Here is a 21,912-nt window from a genome sequence, read left to right as displayed (position 1 = left end):
CTTTTAATCCTTGTAATACTCCTAGGAGATAGGTACTATTATTATTTCCACTTACAGAAACTGAGCCTGAAGCACAGAGAGGCTAAGTAACTTGCCTAATGTCACATGGCAGTAAGGTGCAGAGCCAGGATTTGAGCCTCGGCAGTCTGCCCTTGTCCGCTGTACGATACTGCCTCGATACTGGCAACGTGGGGATGAGCCTCTTCATAAAGAAGTGTGGGGAAGAGCAAAAAAAAAATCATGCTGCCAAGCACTCAAATAGTTTTAGTTATGGGCTAAAAAGTCCAACTCTTTCCGGTGTCAAGTTCTTATCTGTGAGGTGGAGGGACACGTGCAAATCATCCCCCACCCCGACTCTGCAGCCGTCTGGGCAGGGCCAGGACCCTGAACAGACCCTGCCTAGCTTCCAGCCAAAGCAGGCATTGACACCAGCCTGGAAATTTTATTATGCTGACAAGGTTAACATTGCTCCAATTTTCTTTTCCTTTTTTAAATTAATTTTATTTTTGGCAATGTTGGGTCTTCAATGTGGTGCATGGGCTTCTCATTGTGGTGGCTTCTCTTGTTGAGCAGCGTGGGCTGTAGGCATGCGGGCTTCAGTAGTTGTGGCACTCAGGCTCAGTAGTTGTGGCTCGTGGTCTCTAGAGCACAGGCTCAGTAGTTGTGGCACACGGGCTTAGTTGCTCCGCGGCATGTGGGATCTTCCCAGACCAGGGCTCGAACCCACGTCCCCTGCATTGGCAGGTGGACTCTTAACCACTGCACCACCAGGGAAGTCCCCTGCTCCAATTTTCAAATAACAGAACCTAGAGAAAACTGATGAAAGGTCATGCATTTCAGTACCAAGTAGAAACTGACACCCAGGACCCCAGGTTTCTGGTCCAGCATCCACTGTCCACTCCTCTGTTCCTGCCCTTCTCTGTCGTCTGAATGGATAGTGGCTGCTGCGGCAGCCCACCTACGTGTCAGCAGTCTTGCTGACAGCATGTTGCATACTCCAATATTCAAATTTTCTTTACTGTACCCACCTAAAATTAGCTTGCCACAGATTTTTTGTTTTTGGCTGTTTAGAAAGTTGCAGTGAGAGTTAGCATATTTGTCTTTTTCTGTCTTCTTAGGCCCAAGGACCTCCTCAGCCTTGGAGAGGGAGGGATATGAGACAGTTCTTGATTCTGCAGTTCACCTAGGGTCAAGGGGTCTTTGAGACTTGCCTGGGGACTCAGAAGATTTAGAAAAAGCCCTTGAGGCCTCCTGGCATGTGCTAAAGCAGTCGTGACTCTGTCATCTACTCCCTTGAAGCACAGGATCCCCCCAAACCTGCTCTACCACACCTCTTCCTTTCCTCTGTGCTCTGGTGGATCAGCAGATAGGCTCATGCACCTGAGCCAGCCTTTCTCTTGAAGGCTCTGGGCTCACTACTTGGGGCAGCCCTGGGCGCCAGTCATTAAACACTCTGGGTTTCTGCCTGTCTTCATGAGCCCTGCTGAAGGTGTCTTTCCCTCTTCGGGAGATAACCCTGCTCCAGCCAGTGGGGAAACTCAGGCAGCCAAGAGCTCTAACTTTCCTAACCTTGCTCAGCTGGAAAGACCTCCCTGGGGTGAGGGAAGCCAAGCAGTGTGAGGAATGAGGTAGGGTCATGGCAGGAAGTAGTCTTGAGACCAGCAGCCCTGGGAAGCTTGGCCTGTAAGCTGAGGGGGCTCTGGGAGTGGCCTGAGGCTCCCTAGGGCCTTCCCAGTCTGGGCCAGGATTGTAAGGATGTGTCATTGTGCAGGTAGGAGGGAGTGGCTGTGATGACTCTGCCTGGTTCCCCCTCTGCTTTCTGCTGCTTGTCTATGGCCACTGAGTCTTCCAACGTGGAGAGAGAAAGCATAGGGTTGGAGTGTAGAGGGTGGCCCCCTTCCTGAAGGCTAATAGGTCCTCAGCAACTTTAGTAAAAGGATTTTAGGCTTTTGCAGAACAGGGTTTGGGCTTATCTGTGGATACTGTTCTTTGCTCTCTCAGGGGTCAGGAAACCAATTCCTCTACTCTGGTTATCTGGGCTTTTTGTATCATCTCAATTTTCTAGAAAACAAAGAAGGAGTCAGCCACCAGAGTAAGTGTTCGTAGCCCAGGTTCAACTAATAACAATAACAGGCCACCTGTTAGAAATAAACCAGGAGTCTCCCTAGGAAAGGCGGGCAGGTGGGCAGGATTTGATCCAGGTCCTGATTGGAGGTAGCTGGTGCCAGCTTCCAGGCCCATCCAGAGTAGAATCTACGTGAGAGCAGCCCGTGGCCATGCCATGCCCCGATCTGGGAGACTTGGCCAACAGAACACAAAAGGCCTGGAAGCCTCATTAGAGGTCCTGTGACTGGGCTAAATACATCCTCCATTTAGGCTGGTTGTCTAAGAGGCCAGAGGCTGAAACAGGGAAGACCCTGTTCTTAATAATCCTATGAGCAAGCTTTGGGCAGTAGCCTCTGGCAGGAGCCATTTCTTGGCCTTCTGAGAAATGTCTGCTGGCCCTGGTCTAGCCACAATGCTTGTCATCTGATTTCAATGACTTTTTGAAGAGAAATACTATTTTGAAGAGAAATACTATTTTGAGAAATATTTTAAGACCACTTCTGAGGAGTCTGGCTCTGTAAGGGGCTAAAGATTTCTCCACTGCTAAGCACTTCTCCCTTTCTGGGCCCAGCACGGAAAGTCTCCTGGAGATCTCTCGGTCTAGTGGCTATCAAGCCTGGTACCTGAACTCGTTTTCTTACTTTCCTTTGTTATTCATTTCACCCTTTCTATTTGGCATAGACTTCTCTGCTAGTAGCTTGAAGTGTATCATGTGAAAGGTGTGTGTGTGCGTGTGTGTGTGTGTGTGTGTGTGTGTGTGTGTGTGTGTGTGTGTGTGTACCTGAGGTCGAAATGGACTGATAGTGCATTCCTTCTGCAGGTGTGTGACTCTGACACTGTGCTGGATCCAGCCTGCACAATTGAAATGCTTCGAGTCCTGGAGGAGGACCCCCAAGTAGGAGGAGTCGGGGGAGATGTCCAAGTAAGAAGTAACCAAGGATTCCTGGGGGGGGGGGGGTCTGGATTCTTTCTGCTTCTTAATCTAATTGGATATGCTTAGGAATGGACATCTTGACTTCCTAGTGTTTTGGAGGGGTGTTTCCTCTTTGACAGTTTTCAATGGTATCAAAGGGCTCATCTGCTACCCAACCCCTTTCCTGTTCTTTTAAGTGGGGAGAAATTACTTAACAGGTATATAGAGAGCCTATGCTGCTGGGAGGGGCACAGTGTTCTGAGGCCATCCATCCTGGAGGGGGCTTCCTTTTTGGCCAGTGGTGCACCAAGCAACTCCAAAGTTAGACCCCTGAGAAACCCTTGCTCTTAGGGACGTTGCACTGAAGAGCTCCGGGCAGTATGGTACAAATAAAGGGTCATATCTTCTTCCAAGGGTACTGCTGGCAACATACCGTGTCTTCCCAAGAAGCTTTCCAACTGCAGAAAGGGTCAGGATGGGTGGCTGGGGTGTGTGCTTCTTTCTCAAGCCTTTCTCTTGGCCACCACCACAGGCTGCCTCCTGAGATTGAAGGTGGCTTTAACTGCTAGAGCAACTTCATTGGGACAGTCGGTGCAGATGACACGGAGGAGAGGTGGGGCTGGTGCCGGGGAGAGTGACTGGGTGTGGTCGCTTCCTCTGAGCCTCTGGTTTCCCAGCTCTGGCTGGGCGAGGACTCACGGCCAGGAACTGGAGCAATGGGCTCCAGCACTTGGGGTGTAGGGAGGCCTCATGGTCTCTGGTGTCTGTCTCCTGGGGCTCATGTCCTCAGGCAAGGAGGCCCAGCATCTCTGGTTCCCTTGCAGATCCTCAACAAATACGATTCATGGATCTCCTTCCTGAGCAGTGTGCGGTACTGGATGGCCTTCAATGTGGAGCGGGCTTGCCAGTCCTACTTTGGCTGTGTGCAGTGCATTAGCGGGCCCTTGGGCATGTACCGTAACAGCCTCCTTCAGCAATTCTTGGAGGACTGGTACCATCAGAAGTTCCTAGGCAGCAAGTGCAGCTTTGGGGATGACCGGCACCTCACCAACCGAGTCCTGAGTCTCGGCTACAGGACTAAGTATACAGCTCGCTCTAAATGCCTCACAGAGACCCCCACCAAGTACCTCCGGTGGCTTAACCAGCAGACCCGCTGGAGCAAGTCTTACTTCCGCGAGTGGCTCTACAACTCTCTGTGGTTCCACAAGCACCACCTCTGGATGACCTACGAATCAGTGGTCACGGGTTTCTTCCCCTTCTTCCTTATCGCCACAGTCATACAGCTTTTCTACCGTGGCCGCATCTGGAACATTCTTCTCTTCCTGCTGACAGTGCAGCTGGTGGGCATTATCAAGGCTACATACGCCTGCTTCCTTCGGGGCAATGCAGAGATGATCTTCATGTCACTATACTCCCTTCTCTATATGTCCAGCCTCCTGCCAGCCAAGATCTTTGCCATTGCTACCATCAACAAGTCTGGCTGGGGCACCTCTGGCCGAAAAACCATTGTGGTGAACTTCATTGGCCTCATCCCTGTGTCCATCTGGGTGGCAGTCCTCCTTGGGGGGCTGGCCTACACAGCTTACTGCCAGGATCTGTTCAGTGAGACGGAACTAGCCTTCCTTGTCTCTGGGGCCATCCTGTACGGCTGCTACTGGGTGGCCCTCCTCATGTTGTATCTGGCCATCATTGCCCGGCGATGCGGGAAGAAGCCAGAGCAGTATAGCTTAGCTTTTGCTGAGGTGTGACGTAGCCCTCAAGCAGAGCGGGAAAAGTGCAATGGGTAAGGGAGGGAAGGGGAATGGAGAAGATGGGGTGGGAGGGAGGAGGGAGTGCTGTTTTAGTTTTTTAATGGTCCAAAGGACAAATGTGAAGTGCAAAGAATGGTGACTGTAGTACGGCCTGGGCCAGCTCTGCTTAGAGGAGGCAAGTCCAGCTCAGGGTGACGGAGGAGGCATGTATGTTTTCAGGCCGCCTGTCTGCTCGCCTCTGTGCACACAGTGGCCTCTGGGCAACATTCCACTTCCTCCCCTGAGATCCAGAGGGAACTCAGAAGTGTGCTAAACCAAACAATAAGTTCCATTTAGTGGCAGCTTCTGACGGGTGAGTAAGCAAGGAGGGCCCGTGGGAAGCGGTTCTCTTAGCCCACCTGAACAAAATCAGAGGTGGTGGGAGAATTTCTGAGAGATCTGGGCCAGCTAGTAACGTGTCCCCGCCTCTTTCTAGTTATCAATGCAATAAGATTGTGCCTGAAATACAAAGCCCAGAAGCCTGATCTTTGGGCATCAGAAAACAGGGTCCAGGAATGGTGCTTCCTTATGTGAAGTACTGCATTCCACATCTCAACATCCCAAGGATGAGCCAGACTAGCAGGGAGTTAGCACTGGACTGGTTTTAAGTGTGAAGTGTGTGTATATATATGTTAAAAAGGAAAGTTTGCCAGGAGGAACAAACGGTGGTGGTGGTGCTAAAGGCCATAGCTCAAGGCTCTATGGAGGCCTTGAGCTGAATGTATTCTACCTGGAAATTGCCCACATATCTAGATTGTCTTGTCTGTGATCTCTGCTGAGGAGGTAAAATGTTTTCGTCATCTACCAGGAAGATTAAACCCCAACATGCTCAGAAAGGAAGTGAGGGCTTGGGTATTTCAACCTGTATACTCCTGAATTCCGCTCTCAAATTCAGCTCTGACTGAGTCTAAGACAGCCTCCTCACTTCGCTTCGCTTCACTTCACAGTGATAGTCACCTGTTCCACCCTCCTCCTCATCGGGTAAGTTTTTCAAGGTGGCGAGTGACACAGAGCCTGGACTCTCACGGGCCCCTCTGCAATAGGCAAGCCTGCCCTCAGCACGTGGGGAAAAGCTATTAGGAGCCTCTGACCACACTGTCTACAGTCCTGGAACTGCCTGGACAGATTCCTTGGCAGATGAGCAGTACCCATGATGTTCAGGCTACGGTTGTTGACAATCACCTCTAATGGAAAGCTTTTCAGTGTTCCCTAAGGGAACCCTCAATCCAAGCTGGTCATCGTTGAGACTGTCCATTCTCCTCAGTGGCTTCTCCAGGGAATTCTTACAGCCAAGTTGTGGATAGTCACTACTGCATTTGCTTGCTTCTGTCCAGAAACCAAACTAGGAGATGGAATTGGTATCTAAATCCTAAGGTTCTTCTCTTCTCTCACGCCTCTCGAGGCTGTTTGATTTCCCTCTTTTTTGGAGGGGGAGTGAGGGAAGGCCATTTTCTACAGATCTGCAATCCACAGACTGTTCTGAGCTCTTGGATTTGAAAACTGGGATATTGACTAAGCCTTTGACTTAGAGGTTGCTTGCTCAAGTGTGCTTTCTCGCCAAACATCCACCCTCAGAGGGGCCTGCTGAGCCCTCAGAACCAGCACTAAGGTGGACAGTAGTCGACGGGGCAAGCCTCTAGTGTGCCCAGGTGCTTCCTACGAAGGAACAAAGTGTGCTCTGAGCCAGACTGGCAAACCCTGGTGCTTCATCTCCCATGAACTCGGGGGTCTTCCAGCTGCAGCGAACACTGCTGCATCACACAGACCTTGAGTTTGTAAGAAGACGACTGCTGGTTGACATCAGGCCTAATCCATGAAGGCTGGGAAGAGGCGGCAGGCGTTTGCTGAAGGCAGTTGTTCCAGGCTCTTCCATGTTTTTTGCTGGCCAAGAAGTAAACTATTTTGAACACTACAATGGAAGAAATCCGGTCAGCCAACTGCAGAGCGCAGACTTCACTAAGGGCTTGTTTTTCTTCAGCTTTTACTTGAAGGTTAATGTAGGATGGACTCCCAGATGGAGAACTCTTGGCTGTCCTACCATGAGCTCTGCCTTGCTCTGTGACAATCAAGTTTCTCCAGATCAAGAGTAGGCAGGTACAAGTAGTGGGCCCACAACGTTTGACCTCAACTGGTTTTTCTAAGTTATTTTGTACATTTTTCAGCAGCGAAACCAAACTGGGTCTTCAGCTTTATTCCCGTTTCTTGTAAGGGAAGAGCCTTTATACAATTGGACACATTTTGGGTTTTCCTCAATGAGAATTTTAATCCTCTTTTGTATTATTTCTACAATAATTTGTAAACATATTTATTTTTACTTTTTTTTTTTTTTTTTTTACTTTCAGGTCAAATTTTTTATACTGCACTTATTTGTCAAAATAAAGATTCTCACATAATGCTGGTACCTCTGAGCTCCTCCCTCCCTCTTTGTATTTAACAAAAGCTAGCTCTTTATTCCAGTTTCAAGATTGGTACTCGAGGAAGAACTAGTTTTGCCGAGGAAATTCCACTGGAACTCAGAAGCAGGTAAGTTGTCACAGCTGCCTCTGGACGTGGGGAATACAGTAGGTCTACCTTGATAACTGCACACCTATGGTGGCTTAATTTTTTATTGTAGAGAGTGGACGGGGTCTTTGGTGAAATTACGAGCCAGTGAGTGAGCCCTAGTTAACCAGCTAAGGCTAAAAACCAAAGCTTGCTTCCTCCTTGAAAATGTCATTATCTGGAAGGTAATGTAGGACTGTGGCCAAGCTGAAACAATGAAAAGCAGTGGGTAAACTTCCTTCCCTGTGGAACAGGTAATAAAAAAGGAGTGAAATCAATAGCCCTCTCGTCCCATTTATTAAAGAAACAGTAAGAAAAGGTACAATGCAGGAAAACACCATCCTTTCACATCAGGCTGAACGAAGCACAGTGATTTCTCCCCTTCACTCCCCCCACCCCCACCCCAATTCCCATAACCCCATCCACGTCAGTTTAATTTTGAGGTTCTCTGATTGGGAGTACCAGTGGAGAGGGAGCGGGATGAGCAGTGGAGCCTTGATCCTGGCCTTCTCTAAGCAGGCCCGGTCAGGCCAGCAGAAATTTGGTGGCTCTCTGAAGTGGCTGCACTTCCCTGTTCTGTGTTCCAGCCCCCAGGGGAAGGTATGGCAGTAGAGGGTGACCAGGTCAGCGCTGCTGAAGCATGGTCCGCTCACCAACGCAACATTTCTAGACAGCAGTGAGCTGATTCTCCGGTGGTGAGCAGGGGAGCGCATATGAATTGGAACCTGCAGGCCAATGTATCCCTGAGGAAAAGTCCACAAGAACAATTCAAGAAACTAGTAAGAAACAAGGGGCAGAAAGCTGTGGGACAAAAGCACAGCAGGCTTCTGGAAGGCTGGAGATTCCTTCTCGCAAGGCGGGATCATTCCCACCTGCCAAAGTCCATGTCCCACAGATAACATTTCACCTTCAGTCAAGAAAGACGCGGTGGGGGGGGGGGGAGCGGGGGGGCGGGCGGGAAAGGCTCATTTGAAGTTGAGCCCCAGCTATGTACTTCAGACTGTAGCTCCATATCTACCCTTTCACCTAAAACACAGCCCCTGCCCAGAACCACAGTGCCTGGAAACCAGGGTGGTCCTGGAGAGAAAATGGTGTTTAAGGGGGTAACATTCCATTTGGGTACATTGCAGCCATTGGACCCCCTGGTCTGGGGAAAGCAGCTGGGTTGGTGCCAGGGAGGCTCCCCACTCTAGGAAATGGGACCAAAGTCTTGCTTACAGGGCCATTCATCCTTGGAAAGGAAGCTGGGTTTAGACCCAGGGTCCCAGTTGGCCTTGCAAAAGGAGCTGGGTTGATACCCACCGGGCCTGCTGGCGAAGAGCCTAGGGGCCCAGGAGCTGACCTGGGGAAAGTAACCTGACCAGGACCTAATGGGCCAGTAGACCTTGGGAAGGTAGCTGGACTTGGACCCTGTAAACCAGTGGCCCTTGGAAAGTTAGCTGGGTTGGAGCCTAGTGGCCCAGAGGCTCTTGGGAAAATTGCCGGACTTGAGCCCTGGAGGCCAGCAGACCTCTGGAAGTTAACTGGGTTTGAAGCCAATGTGTTAGAAGACTGAGAGAAAGCAGCTGGGTTCAATCCCCCTGAACCTGTCCCCCTTGGAAAAGGATTAGCATTTACTCCCATGGGGCCAGCGGGCCTTGAAAAATGAGCTGAATTAGGGCCAATGGGGCCAGGAGCCCTCGACATGGGAGATGGATTTGGCCCCGGAAGGCCAATTCCCCGAGAGCCAGGACCCGAGTTTGGGCCTATGGGGCCAGGTATTCTGGCCATGGAAGATGGGCTTGTGCCCATGTTTCCAGAAGACTGTGAGAAAGCAGCTGAATTTGCTCCTAAAAGACCTGCTGCTCTTAGAATGGGTGCAAGATCTAGGCTTTGAGGTCCAGCCATTCTTAAGTTAAGACCAGATCCTGTGCCCAAGAGGCCACCTGCTCTGGTGTCCAAATTAGGGCTTGGAGCCAGGCTACCTGCCCTTGGGTTAGGCCCAAGGCCTGGACCCAGGCCACTTGACCTTGGGTTGGGCCCAAGGCCAGGGCCTGGAAACATACCTGACCTCGGGGCAGGGTTTGTACCTACAAAGCCTGATCTCAGATTGGGACTTGGTCCGGGGCCCAGGCCAACGGGCCTAGGATTGGGAGGACCATTCCCAGAAGTCAACAGGACACCTGCTCTCAGGTTGGGTCCAGATCCAGGGCCCATGGGGCCACCACTTCTGGGGTCAGGACCTGTTCCCAGAAGACCACCTGGCCTTGGGTTGGACATAGGACCTGGCCCTGGGAGACCCCCTAACCTTGGGTTAGACAGAGGCCCTGGGCCTGGAAGAGCCCCTGCTCTAGGATTTAGAGCTGACCCTGGGCTTGGGCCCAAGAGACCACCCGGCCTTGGGAAAGAAACTGCACCTGTGCCAGTGGGATTCATCCCTCTTGGAAAAGAAGCCATGGTTGGGTCACGAGCACCAGCAGGGAAAGGTGCTGGATTTGAAGCCAATGAGCCTGATGAAGTTGGAAAAGGAGACGGGTTCCTTGGAAACGGGGCCAAATTTCCACCAAGAGAGCCGGTTGCCATAAGGAAGGGATCTGAGTTCATACCCAGAGGGTGGCCTGTGTTTAAAGCAGGACCCCCTTGTGGTCCCAGGGAACTGTCCATCCGTCCTCGAGGTGGCAGCGGAGCACGAGTCCAAGGAGTTGGCCGCTCTCTAGGGAAAATCCGGGGTTCTTTCATACTTTCTTGGGGACGTTGGTGATAATGGGCTTGGGGCGAGTTTTGAAAAGGATCTTGTTTTTGATGAGTGCTGTTACCACGTACTGGGTGCCACTCCTGCAGTCAAGGTCATCACAGTCCTGCTCCCCGGGAGTGTGTTTAACAAGGACGGCAAAAGGTTTCTCCAGATGGATGACTTTCCCATACAGGATATGATGCCCCACGATCAGCACAGGGATTCCCTTTGGCAGAACAAGAATGAGATGCCTGAGGTTCAGGGCAAGGTCGTAACATTCAGGTGCCTTCTAGAGATGCTCTTGGGAGGCAATGCTGGCACCTCCACTCCCTCAACCACTGCTGAGAAGCCACAAAGGACAACCCACCCTCATATCCTTTTCACTCTTTCTAGCCCCAAGTAAGAGAATTTCTACTTTTAGAACTGTGACCTTTCCAGATTCCCCAAAGCTAAATTTCCCTGCTACTGCAGAGGTGGGGGGAGAACAAGCAATGGCTTAGCTAGACCTTGAATAACAAACCTGAGGGCAGTCCTCACTCTGGGTCCTGGGAGCACCACCTTGGTGTAGCTTGCTTTCCTGAAGCATTAGGCAGGGAAAGAAAAGTCCCCTCACCTCAGTGGTGTAATGTAGGTCTCCCAGGAGGTTTCCAGCTAATCCAGTGCTGTAGCGAGCCTCGATCTCCCCCTGTAGCTCCATCAGCACCCATTCTGCCAGGCCTCCAGCCCCAGCACTGCAAGCAAAGGGCTGGCGGTTACAATATTTTGGAGGGGTGAAGGATGAATAATAGTGTCCTACACCACCATTCAAGGCCCAAGAGATCTCTTTGCTGAGCACGAATTCTTGGGAAACTGGGCAGTGCTAGACACTGAACTAGAAATTGAAATGCAAGGATTTGTGCAAGATGCACCTAAGGACCCCAATTCTTCCAGGGAAATTTCAAACCTATATAGCCCTAATCATTCAAGCTAAATTAAAAAAAGTCTCAAAAGGTACTCACCTGGAAATAATGATCTGCACCATGAGCTTCCCGTCTTTAAAAAGCAACTGAAAATAAGCTGTAGAAAAAAAAAATTTCTTTAGGATAATAACAATAGCTAACGTTTGTCACTTACTGTGTGCTAGGCACTTTTGTAAGTGCATTAGACATATTTAATTTCAATCCCCTAACAACTCTATAACATGTAACATTTTTAAACTGATATTGTACATATAAAATTGCTTCAGATCACCAAGGGTCAACTACAGGGTGGAAAGTTAATAGGTATCACAACTGTGTTCAAGGTCGCATAGCTACTAGTCTACGAGCCGGGATCTGAACCCAACACATACACCGCAGAGCCCACACTCTTGGCCAGTATGCTAACTTGCCTTTCTCAAGGATATTATATTTTCCATTCTGCATGGTTCTAAAACACTAAGGAATTCTTTTAGGTTTTACTTTTTCCTTTGGTGATGACATAAGCTTCATGTCTGCCACTTTGGTTATCTTATATTTCAAGGTTCAAATGATCTCTTTTAACTAAAAGCCAAGAGAATGGAAAAGGTCTTCCAGACAACTTTAGTGAACAGTAAGCTGATTTCTGATGTGATTCTCATCAAACACTTTGCCCATCTTTCATCATTTAGACACTAAGGATACCCTGACGCTTAATCTACTTTCGTTTTATACAATGGCACCACCTGGTGGCAAGTTTGCGGCACTCTACAAGAATGAGTTAAAATGGGACATTTTTGCCTGAAACAACTGGCTTCTTGTACTTTGTCTTCCTGAGAAGGATAGATTAATGGGGAGATTGAGGGATGGGGGATCTAAACTATAGCTTCTGTACAAATCTTTCCAATGAATAGATGGAGCCTAGTGGAAGGTTATCAGATCAGTGTTTACCAACTGTAGAACAACAAGTTAATAGGAATTATAATTGTGCTCACGATTAGCAAACACCTGCTTAAAGTTAAACAGGTTTCCTTACTGACATGTTAATCTTTGTTTTGGATCTCCAGTGAAAAGTATATTCACGGCAGCCCTGTAAGACAGCGGAACCTCTTACTCTTGAGCACCAAACACATTTTGGAAATATGAGGTTGGTCAATCAGTGGTCTTCAAATTCAAATATAAAGAGCAGCTAATATTTATTCAATTTTTACTATGAATCAGATGCTGTGCATATATATCATGGGTGGTATCTCATTCAACCACTCTGAGATAGGGACTTATCTGTATTTTGCAGATAAAGTTACTGAGGGATACATCTGCTTTATGTGGTACACACACAGCTAGCAGGTGGTAGAGCCAACACAAGAACCTAGGTCATCCAACTTTACACTCATAATCAATACCCTCTCAAAGGAGAAAACCAAGTGAGAATAAAAAGGCATGAAGGCATCAGGCAGGCACTGCGTACATGCATTCAGCAAGAGCTGAATCAAGAAGTCATGTTTGAATAAGCCAGACCTGCTGTAGCAGTACCAGGTGTGGTACTGCTTGACAACAGGTAATACACTGGCTCAGGACGGCAAAGGTCTTCTGACAGATAAGAAGGCCCCACCTCCACCATCAACAGAACAATCAAAAGCACTTTTAATATTCTTCCAAGGTTTCTTGAAGGAGAGACTAATAATTAAAAATCAGAAGGCCTAAATTCAGGTTCCAGCCTGTAAGTGTGGAACTCTTTCAGTGTCATCATACACAAGTCACTTAATGACCGTGGGGCTAAAACCTGGATTGTCTGACTCATTTAACTATCATGAAGACCAAATAAAACATATGTGGAGGGCTTCCTTGATGGCGCAGTGGTTAAGAATCCACCTGCCAACGCAGGGGACACGGGGTCGAGCCCTCGTCCGGGAAGATCCCACATGCCACAGAGCAACTAAGCCCGGGCGCCACAACTACTGAGCCTGGGCTCTAGAGCCCACGAGCCACAACTACTGAAGCCCACGTGCCACAACTACTGAAGCCTGCGCACCTAGAGCCCATGCTCCGCAACAAAGAAGCCCACACACCGCAATGAAGAGTAGCCCCCACTCACTGCAACTAGAGAAAGCCCGCGCAGCAACGAAGACCTGACGCAGCCAATAAATAAATTTTTAAAAAAAATGTGGAAATGCTTTAAAGACTAACATATAGCTAATGTTTTAAAGAATGGGATAAATAAATCAACATTTCCACACTATAATTGTGAGTAAAATTCAGAGAATGGTAGGTACATTTTAGCCATGAATCAAAAAAGGCTCAATAATTGAAATTGAAGTTGTGAAGTTTCTAAAGGTTAATAAATGCATATAGATTGAGAAGAGTTCTTGTAAATAAGCTTTTGATGACTGATGAAATAGTATATTTTCCTTGGTAAGTGTAAAATACAGGTGGTTTCACAGAAGCAATAGGGTGTTCACACAGATACAAATTTTAGGAAAATCATGGCAGGGAAGGAGATTAATCTTTAAGACCTCTGACCACATGTTTGAGATAGGAATGTGCAGACTGTTTAGGCAAAGGGGATGTAGAAATATTTTCAGTGCATTCCCCATTTCCTCGACAGTCTCCTATCAGAACAGGAATTCAAAACAGTGGCCTAAAGGGATTTCCCTGGTGGTCCAGTGGTTGGGACTCACCACTTTCACTGCCGTGGGCCTGGGTTCAATCCCTGGTCAGGGAACTAAGATACCGCCAGCTGCGTGGCGCGGCCAAAAAATAAAAACAAAAAAACAGAAAAAACGGTGGCATAAGTGAATAAAGGAAAACAGAGGCCTAATAGCTGGGTCAGAGTAGCTGTACCTCCATACTTGTCGCTGTGCTTCAATGAGCACACACAGCTCTCTATCCACTTATGTAGGAGGCCCTGCCTGAGTACACCTATTGATACTGGTAGACATCTAGCAATTCTTGTAAAAATAAGAATTCTGTGGCCTAAAAACTTGTGCTAGACCTAATGAGATGCCGGAGATGTGAATACAAATGAAGTTCACACCCAGCTTACAAGAGTCTAGCTCACAGGAACCTGTGGACTGATACAGCTATATTTATGTACATGAGGGTGTATTTACCAAGTTAGTAAGTGATGTAGGGGAAGGCATCCCTTTCGTGAATTTTAAAATTCTACTTTAGCACCTTAAAATATCCCATTGGCTGAATCAGATTCTTCTTCTTGCTCCCTGCTCTAGGCAACTATTCTCAAGAGTAGGTACGTATACCTGAGTAAGTCACTGATAACACACCTGATGGAGGCGACAGGGAATATGTATTTCACTTAGTGTGGAGATGACTAAAAAAGATAATGAGGGGCTTCCCTGGTGGCGCAGTGGTTGGGAGCCTGCCTGCTAATGCGGGGGGCACGGGTTCGAGCCCTGGTCTGGGAGGATCCCACATGCTGCGGAGCAACTGGGCCCATGAGCCACAACTACCGAGCCTGCGCGTCTGGAGCTTGTGCTCCACAACAAGAGAGGCCGCCATAGTGAGAGGCCCACGCACCGCGATGAAGAGTGGCCCCCGCTCACCGCAACTAGAGAAAGCCCTCGCACAGAAACGAAGACCCAACACAGCAAAAATAAACAAACTCCTACCCCCAACATCCCCTTAAAAAAAAAAAAGATAATGAGAACATGCAGCCCAATCTGTCCTCATCCCCTTGAAAGTAGGCAGAAAAAATCAGTAGGAAAACAAGGAGGTGAAGAAGTATAATACAAGTCAAATCCTATTAGTAATAACAAGTAACATAATGAAAATTTTCCGTATAACAAAAAGATTTCTAAGTCTTCAGTCTCAACTTATTCCAACATTTAAAAATAAGCACAGCAATTTCTAAGTGCTTGTTCTAAGGTATTGCTTGTGTAGAAACTGCAGCTTTATCAAGAGCAACATCTGAAGGCACGGTTTGATGAATGTACCATATCAAATCATGACACTAAAAGGAGTCACTGGAAGAGACTGCCCAGCACCTCACTCTCAACAGCCTTGAGTTTAATCCCAGATTTAGCTAGGACCAACTAACTGGTCTTTGTTGAAGAATAATAATTCCAAGTTCCTGTACAGCCAGGAAGAACTGATGCCACTTTTCAAAAAGATGTTTAAATTCAATATATTTCAGAGCGGAGTCTCACAGGCCACAACTACAGTACATACTTGGAGACTTGGAGAGATAGGAAGGTGTGGAAAAAACCATCCAAACACCTTTCCCCTGCAATGAATTATTTTGACTCCCTACCCCTCCCCTTATAAAAGGGGGAAATGTTTTACTATTCAATTTTGGGGGGCCTTTACATAGCTAAACAAACTAAACACATAAGTTCTATATTCCTAACTTAGTCAAATGACTTTAGCTATGTAAACAAAACTTTTTAAAAAGCACTTTGTATGTTTTAACTATTTTTTCCCTTAAAGGAAAAAAAAAGCCTTTGTGGGGGGCTTCAGGATTTCTAGAAATATTATCTAAGAAATTTCTAGAAATATCTGAGGTTGCCCCAGATCATCCCCAGTCTTGAGACCTGGAGTTACTTTGGAGATCCTGAGTAAAGTCAAGACACTGTTGTTTCTCAGGACAGTGGTCCAGATGACTTCAAGACCCCTGAACAAACCACAGATGAGCACAGAAACCCACATTCTCAGAATCAACCAAGACTCACAATGGTAACCCTAATCAAAACTCAAAAGGTCTGTCTGAAATCAGACCAAATCTGGGATACATCTTATTTAACTGTCATTTTGAAAGTCATTAAAAACCTGAAAAATCAAAGTGCCACCACAATTTCTTAATTAGGAAGAAAAATTCAGGCAGAGCATTATCTTTGTAATACAAAAAGCTTCATTTCTCACATAGCTAAACCTTTTTGAACATTTATCTGGATTCTCCCTTTTCATCCTGAAAACAATGCTATGATACAGGTACTATCACTCCCATTTTACAGTGAGGAAACACGCTTAGAGAAGCTAAAGGTTAAGTAACTGGTGGAACAGCTAGTAAGTGGTAGACAGGGAATGTGAATTCTAACTCCTCCACAATCCGGCCTGTCCTGCAGTCCTCTCACACAGCACCTTCTCATGCAGGACATCAGTACAGGAACTTGCTTTACAAACATTAGTCTTTCTCATAACATCTCCCACAAGATGGCAAATAAACCACCTATGAAGAAGATGTTATATCTCGCCACCGAAGTAACTATGACATCTGTTGGGTAGGCAGCTCAAAACAAATGAGCCTGCTTTTCATCATATCCAACTGACGAGATTTAGGTTTCTGAAATCCCTAGAGATGTACTCAAGGTTACCTCCAGGATTCAAAACTATAGCCTAAAACTCCGTTTCCTGCCTGTGTAAGGCAAAACAAGTCAAAAGAACAGAGCACATTCTTTGTCACTGATTCATCTAATCTCCTACAAAATTTCTTATCCATTGGTTTCTGAGTTGTTAAATTGTTAATATTACTAAGGTCTTACAGAGAACATCATGAGCAATGATCCTCATGATGGTTAACTGCCCCCAAAATAAAATGTAGCGGAAGACAGCATGGTATGTATCGTATTAAACAGATTATGCAGCTTTCACTGAAACAGGGGCTTTGATTCAATGGTTTAACCTAACTACACATAATTAAATTTTATTACAGCTAAACAATGTTTAGCTGCAATAAACATTGGCCCTTTCATCTTTTCTTGTTGCTTTTTAAACGGAATAAAGGCTTTAACTTTACAATTCTTAATTTAAAAACATTCATTTTTATTTTTAAAAATTAAATATGACACAAAATGTTTGCAAATTGCTGGGCCAACAATTAGCACTTATTGAGTTCTTATTCGGTCCCAGAAACTACTCTTTGTGTTTAGGGATTCAGTGAGAACTGAATCAGACCTGGATTCTGATTCTGCCATTTATCTAGCCTGCGTATGACAGGGGGTAATTTAATCTCAGGTTGCAGTTTCTCCGCCAATAAATTGAGCATAAAAGAGAACCCATCTCAAAGGGTGGTTGTGAGCATTAAATGAAGTTTAGAATGTAAAGTCCTCAGCACAGTGCCTAACATGGTAAACCTTTAGGGTCAAGCTATTGATTACCTGGAGGAACATGGCATTTTCTTAGTACATGTCCAATAGAATGACTTTATACTACTGTGTACTTATTATTTTAATGTTTATAGTGGATTAAAACATCCTATAAAAGCAGCATGTTATCAGAATGAAATCAAGCTTACACAATGGGAGAACAATTCAAATATGGCAGTCAGGGTTCACCAAACTGCTTCTGGGATTAAGTTCTGGAACGTTTTTTACCTCTAAGCATGATAACTATTTCTCTGTGTGTCTTTCCATCAAATGAACAATTCAGGAACTTTTATATACAACTCAATACATTATTTTTATTAGCAGTGTTGTGATTTTGTGACTGATTGGGAGAGTCTAAGTTTCAAAGGGAAGATCTTGTCTCTCGACAGGCTTATGTTATGTCATTAAGAGCTAAAATCCAGTTTCTAAATGAGAAGCTTGCTCTCCTCCAAAAAGGGGCCATGGAGAGTAGGTGGAACTGAATGCTTCCAAACTTTTCATTAGTGAAGAGTGGGTTCAAAAACGTGTGTGGACACTATGCATACATGTGGTACTTTCCCATCACATTTTAAGATTCCCATGATGGAGGGAATCAATTACTGGTATTTGTAGACAATGGGTAGAAAAGATGACTTCAGTCGATCAGAGTTACTCCAGTTTTCTGCATCTTCTGCTACTCTGCGGCCCCTTCTACCCTTCCTCCTCCTACTGCTGTGGCACCCTATCTTCCCCAAAGCCCCTTCCTTTATAGCTCTACTTGAGGTCTCCCTCTGTACTGGATTCCCCTCCCACCAGCCACCATCTTCTCCACCCTCTCCCCGACCCCCTCCCCTCCCTTCAATGTCAGCTACAAACACTTCCTATTTCTAGCCCCGCCCACTTTCTGGGACTTCTCCATCCGCTTCCCCTCTTCCCCCCCCCCAAACAAATTACCCCCGACTATCTCCAGGACCGCTTACCAAGCCGTTTAACCCTTTCTCCTACCTCCCAAGGGAACTACTCTTTAAACTGCCTTCCTCCACTCCCCACCCCCGGAATACTCTTTCCAAACCGTTCATCCTCCTCCCAAAGATCAGTCTTCAAACGTTACTCCTCTACCACCCTCATTTTCCAAATCGTTCCCTATTTCCCCCCGTCAATTCTTAAGTACTTCTCTCCTCCAGGACCCGACTCCACCCCACTCTTCTCTCGTCTCTCACTCCGCCCACAAATGAAGCTGGATCACTCTCCAGACTGTCTCTTCCTTCCAACCACCCTCCCAATTACCGCTCCCAGCAGCATCTCCCCCACGACTTAAAATGTCCCCTCGAAGGAACCTCACAGTCCCCCGCTAAGTCCCCTTTCTGATGTTCCCGCTACTTCCTGGGTTCCAGTTCTACCCCACTCTCGCAAGCATCCCGTGCTGGGTTCCCTCCCCACCCAGGGAAGAACCCCTTCCCGCACATACCTCGAGGTTCCGGCCCGCGCCGCCCCCTTCTCCGTCCTCCGCCCGCGCTCGGCCACTCTTTCCGCCCTTCTCCCGCTCCGCCCTGCTCGCTCCCTTCCTTCCCTCCGCCTTCCGACTCCACATTGCTCCCTTCTCCACAATTCCCGGCCCTCCTACCAGGGGGCCCCTCTGGGTCGCCCCCCACCTCTGCACGGCCCTCCCCACTCCCCTCCCCCTTCCCGGCCTCCCCTCCCCCCCCCGCCGCTCCCCCACTCCCCGCCCCTCGGCTCGCCATTCTTCTTCTCGAGCCGCGTGCCCCGCCCGGCCCCAGCTCCCTAGCTTCCCGCTCCCTCGCACCCTCGCCCCCATTCCCGGCTCGGCCCTCGCTCCCCGCGGCCTCCCGCGCTCCCTGCCCGCGGCCTGACCTGCAATGGCGGCCGCCGAGCGCGGCGCCGCGCGGCCAACGGGCGACAACCGAACCTCCCGCCGCCGTCGCCGCCGCCGCGAGCACTGCCTGCGCACTTCCGGCCTTGCGGCGCGAGCACTTCCGGGGCAGAGCACGCGAGCGCGCGCGCACGTGGGGCCGGGGCGGAGAGAGGCGAGCGCCGAGAGTGGCTAGCCCATCCGCTGGTGAGTTGGGGAAGGGGCGTGGGGAGCGGGGATGGGACGGGGTGGGGGGTGTTAGAGCGGGTGAGGCCTGCTACAGGTCGGCGCCCGGCGGAGCTCGCCGATTCTCTTGTGCCGAGGCCGGTGGGGGCTACTCCGGAGATCCCCGGAGAGGGAAGGGGCGGTGGAGCCCTCGCGCGCGCGTTGGACGCACTCTTAGCCCGGCCCGGCCGAACGCGCCTGCTCTGCAGGCAGGTTCCTCACCTTGAAAGGAGACGAGTAGGGGGCGACCCAGAGCGGAGTGCGTATATTGGCGGCGACGGAGCGTCAGGTAGAGGGAGTAGTTGACAGATGCCGACCAGTCCTGTCGCTCCTCCCCTTGAGACGCTCTCTGTTCTTCCTGCCCCATCAGCCCCACCGTCAGTACAGTACCGTAGTTGAGTGTGTGATTTGAAAACTTAACATGCAGTAGAGATAGAGGTGTTTGCCAAAATGCAGATTGCTAGCCCTCCCCCCGCCCCAAAAGATTGGAATTCTGGAACTGTGGAATAGGACCCGGAATCCTGCATTTCTAAAAACCATTTATCGAGGTGATTTTGATACAGGAGTTCTGCGGAGTCTGCGGACCTGACTTTGAGATACTCCTTTAGACTGTCCACATTTCTTGTTTCTTTAGAGTGGTCGTGGTATTTATCCTCCTCTCCACCACCCCCACCCCCAGAAACCTCACACACAAAATACAAAGGAGACCTTAGTTCTGCCTCGAATACATCCGGTCAGCTCCATGTGACTCCCTTCAAGTGCGCACTCCCAGTTAGAGAATGAGGTTATGTTCAGTCTTTTGCTCTAAGATCACGTTTTAAATTCTCACCCCTCTTTTCCTGGACCACTTCCTTCAGGCAGTTGTCAGGATTGCTGGCAGTCTGGGTGATGCTGTATGTGCTGATCTTTTTATTTTGTTGCTGAAGAATCCTGAGCTTCTGGAGACTGTTTGATAGATTCTGTATGGGCCATGAAAGCATCATTAGTTGGATATTTAGAAATGAACCTCCATCGGACTTCCCTGGTGGTCCAGTGGTTAAGAAGCGGCACTTCCAATGCAGGGGGCTCGGGTTCCATCCCTGGTTGGGGAACTAAGACTCCACATTCTGCCCGGCGCGGCCCCCTCCAAAAAAAAAAGTGAAAAAAAATAGAAATGAACGTCGATGAAATATAGTTGGAGTCTTCCACCTAGAATAGTGGTAATAAGAAACATGAGGTGTGACATACTGCTGTTTAACAATGATTCTTTTCTTGCCCCCCTAGGAATGGGTGAATTTAAGGTCCATCGAGTACGTTTCTTTAATTATGTTCCATCAGGGATCCGCTGTGTGGCTTACAATAACCAGTCAAACAGATTGGCTGTTTCACGAACAGATGGCACTGTGGAAATTTATAATTTGTCAGCAAACTACTTTCAGGAGAAAGTAAGTCATTTGGGAGCCTGATTTGGTGTATTTGATGTTAATTTTTTTCTTAAGTTCAATTCTGCCAAATCTATGTTTTTTGTATTCAAAGAAATCAAAAGAATAGTAACTCTCCCCCACTCTCTCCGGAGTTGTTTAGAACCACATAACAAATATGCGATCTCTTGTCTGAATGATGCGCTTAGAGGTTTGATCTGTGTGATGTTGGTTAGAAAGATCCTACCTAGGAATTGTGGTGCTCACTGTCATTTGGAAACTGAGGTTTGCTAGATCTGTTGGGCAAAATAAGAAGGAAAATTGTCAAGACCATTGCTTCATATCAGTCTCTGCACCATTGTAACTTTGGTAAAGTGGCATTTCCTGCTATAAGTGTCAGTACCCATTTCATTGTCAATTCAGAAAAAATGATGAGACATTTTAATGTCAAACATTTTGGTGATGTAATATCAGGAAGATGGATTCCTAAGTTCATCTGTCTGAGAGAAGGTAGATTTATATGCCTTATATTTGGGAATAAAGATTTTAAATTAGGTAAAGTACTGTTTGGGTTTATGCAAAGGGCTGTTACAGCAGCATATTTTTCAAAGGCAGTGATTACTGATTTCAAATGCAATAAAATAATTCCAGTCACATTTACTGAGTGCCTTACATGCCATAGGCACCATGAAATAAATGAATAGAAGGAAAAATGAATGAATGCAGTGCCCAGCAACTTAGTACTTGGAATTTAGGCACTCTGTAAATGTTTCTAAATGACTGAGTGGCAAGTATTAGGCATTAAGATGAATGTCAGAGGCCCTACCTTCAAGGAGTTCAAAATCCAGTGGGGGAAAGGTGAGTATACAGTTTGCAAACAGTGTGGCAAATTTTATGATAGACCTAAGCAGAGGCATAGAATCTTAGTGGAGAGGTGCCTTCTCTGATGAGGTGTGTTTAGGATTCCTGGAAAGAGATGACTTACTGAGCTGATCCCTGAAGCACTAATAGGAGTTAAGAAATTGCTGGTCACCACAAAGTAGTCACATTCCATAGAATGAAAAACATGCTATGGTACATGCTTGTTGCATCCTGTGATTTTTCTTGTCACTTACGATAATTGGAATTATGTAATAGTTCATATATATTTGTTTAATGTCTTCTTCCTTGCTGAACTTCAAATTTTATGAAAACAAGGACCTTGTCAGTGATATTCATGGCTGTATCCCCAACATTTAGCAAGTGCCTAGGACAAAGACACTGCTTAGTTAATACATGTTGAATGAATAAGTCAACTGGTCTTTACCTAGTACCTCTTATTTTCCTCTCCCATCTGTTTTCT

The 21,912-nt window shown here is 47.5% G+C and overlaps 4 protein-coding genes across 14 annotated transcripts in view; 2 read left to right on the top strand and 2 right to left on the bottom strand.

Moving 5' to 3' along the window:
• Nucleotides 1-7,605, top strand: part of HAS3 (hyaluronan synthase 3) — a 198,238-nt gene extending 190,633 nt beyond the window's left edge. For 9 of the 10 annotated variants that reach the window (XM_073796869.1, XM_019935617.3, XM_019935616.3 and 6 more), the window contains 2 exons: nucleotides 2,927-3,028; nucleotides 3,844-7,210. In XM_073796869.1, the coding sequence (XP_073652970.1) occupies nucleotides 2,927-3,028; nucleotides 3,844-4,767 (1,026 nt within the window). In that variant the 3' untranslated portion in view covers nucleotides 4,768-7,210. Of the gene's footprint in view, nucleotides 1-2,926; nucleotides 3,029-3,843; nucleotides 7,211-7,266 lie in introns of those variants that run through there. The other variant, XM_019935618.3, reaches the window with a different exon arrangement.
• Nucleotides 7,606-7,630: 25 nt separating this feature from the next.
• DERPC (DERPC proline and glycine rich nuclear protein) lies at nucleotides 7,631-10,068 on the bottom strand. Its single transcript, XM_073796872.1, has one exon. The coding sequence runs from the start codon at nucleotides 10,066-10,068 to the stop codon at nucleotides 8,446-8,448; it is 1,623 nt and encodes a 540-aa protein (XP_073652973.1). The 3' UTR covers nucleotides 7,631-8,445.
• CHTF8 (chromosome transmission fidelity factor 8) lies at nucleotides 9,923-19,062 on the bottom strand. Its single transcript, XM_033844786.2, has 4 exons — nucleotides 18,948-19,062; nucleotides 11,062-11,119; nucleotides 10,677-10,794; nucleotides 9,923-10,289 (listed from the first exon to the last, which is right to left on the bottom strand). The coding sequence occupies exons 2-4, from the start codon at nucleotides 11,082-11,084 to the stop codon at nucleotides 10,065-10,067; spliced, it is 366 nt and encodes a 121-aa protein (XP_033700677.2). The 5' UTR covers nucleotides 11,085-11,119; nucleotides 18,948-19,062; the 3' UTR covers nucleotides 9,923-10,064.
• The window catches only part of UTP4 (UTP4 small subunit processome component), a 32,876-nt gene continuing 29,989 nt past the window's right edge, over nucleotides 19,026-21,912 (top strand). For both annotated transcript variants that reach the window (XM_033844785.2, XM_033844783.2), the window contains exons 1-2: nucleotides 19,026-19,152; nucleotides 20,434-20,594. In XM_033844785.2, coding sequence (XP_033700676.1) covers nucleotides 20,436-20,594 — 159 coding nt within the window. In that variant the 5' untranslated portion in view covers nucleotides 19,026-19,152; nucleotides 20,434-20,435. The remainder of the gene's footprint in view (nucleotides 19,153-20,433; nucleotides 20,595-21,912) is intronic.

The sequence above is a fragment of the Tursiops truncatus genome, chromosome 19 (assembly GCF_011762595.2).
Source record: "Tursiops truncatus isolate mTurTru1 chromosome 19, mTurTru1.mat.Y, whole genome shotgun sequence".
NCBI classification, from domain to species: Eukaryota; Metazoa; Chordata; class Mammalia; order Artiodactyla; family Delphinidae; genus Tursiops; species Tursiops truncatus.
Note: the sequence above shows the minus strand (reverse complement) of the source record. Positions and strands in the feature narration are given on the sequence as shown.

Coding starts and splice junctions, on each gene's coding strand:
- DERPC (XM_073796872.1), bottom strand. CDS start 10,068: ATGAAAGAACCCCGGATTTTCCCTAGAGAGCGGCCAACTCCTTGGACT.
- CHTF8 (XM_033844786.2), bottom strand. CDS start 11,084: ATGGTGCAGATCATTATTTCCAG. Junction 10,795..11,061: donor GTGCAGATCATTATTTCCAG/GTGAGTACCTTT, acceptor CTTTGCTTGCAG/TGCTGGGGCTGGAGGCCTGG. Junction 10,290..10,676: donor ACCTACATTACACCACTGAG/GTGAGGGGACTT, acceptor GTTCTGCCAAAG/GGAATCCCTGTGCTGATCGT.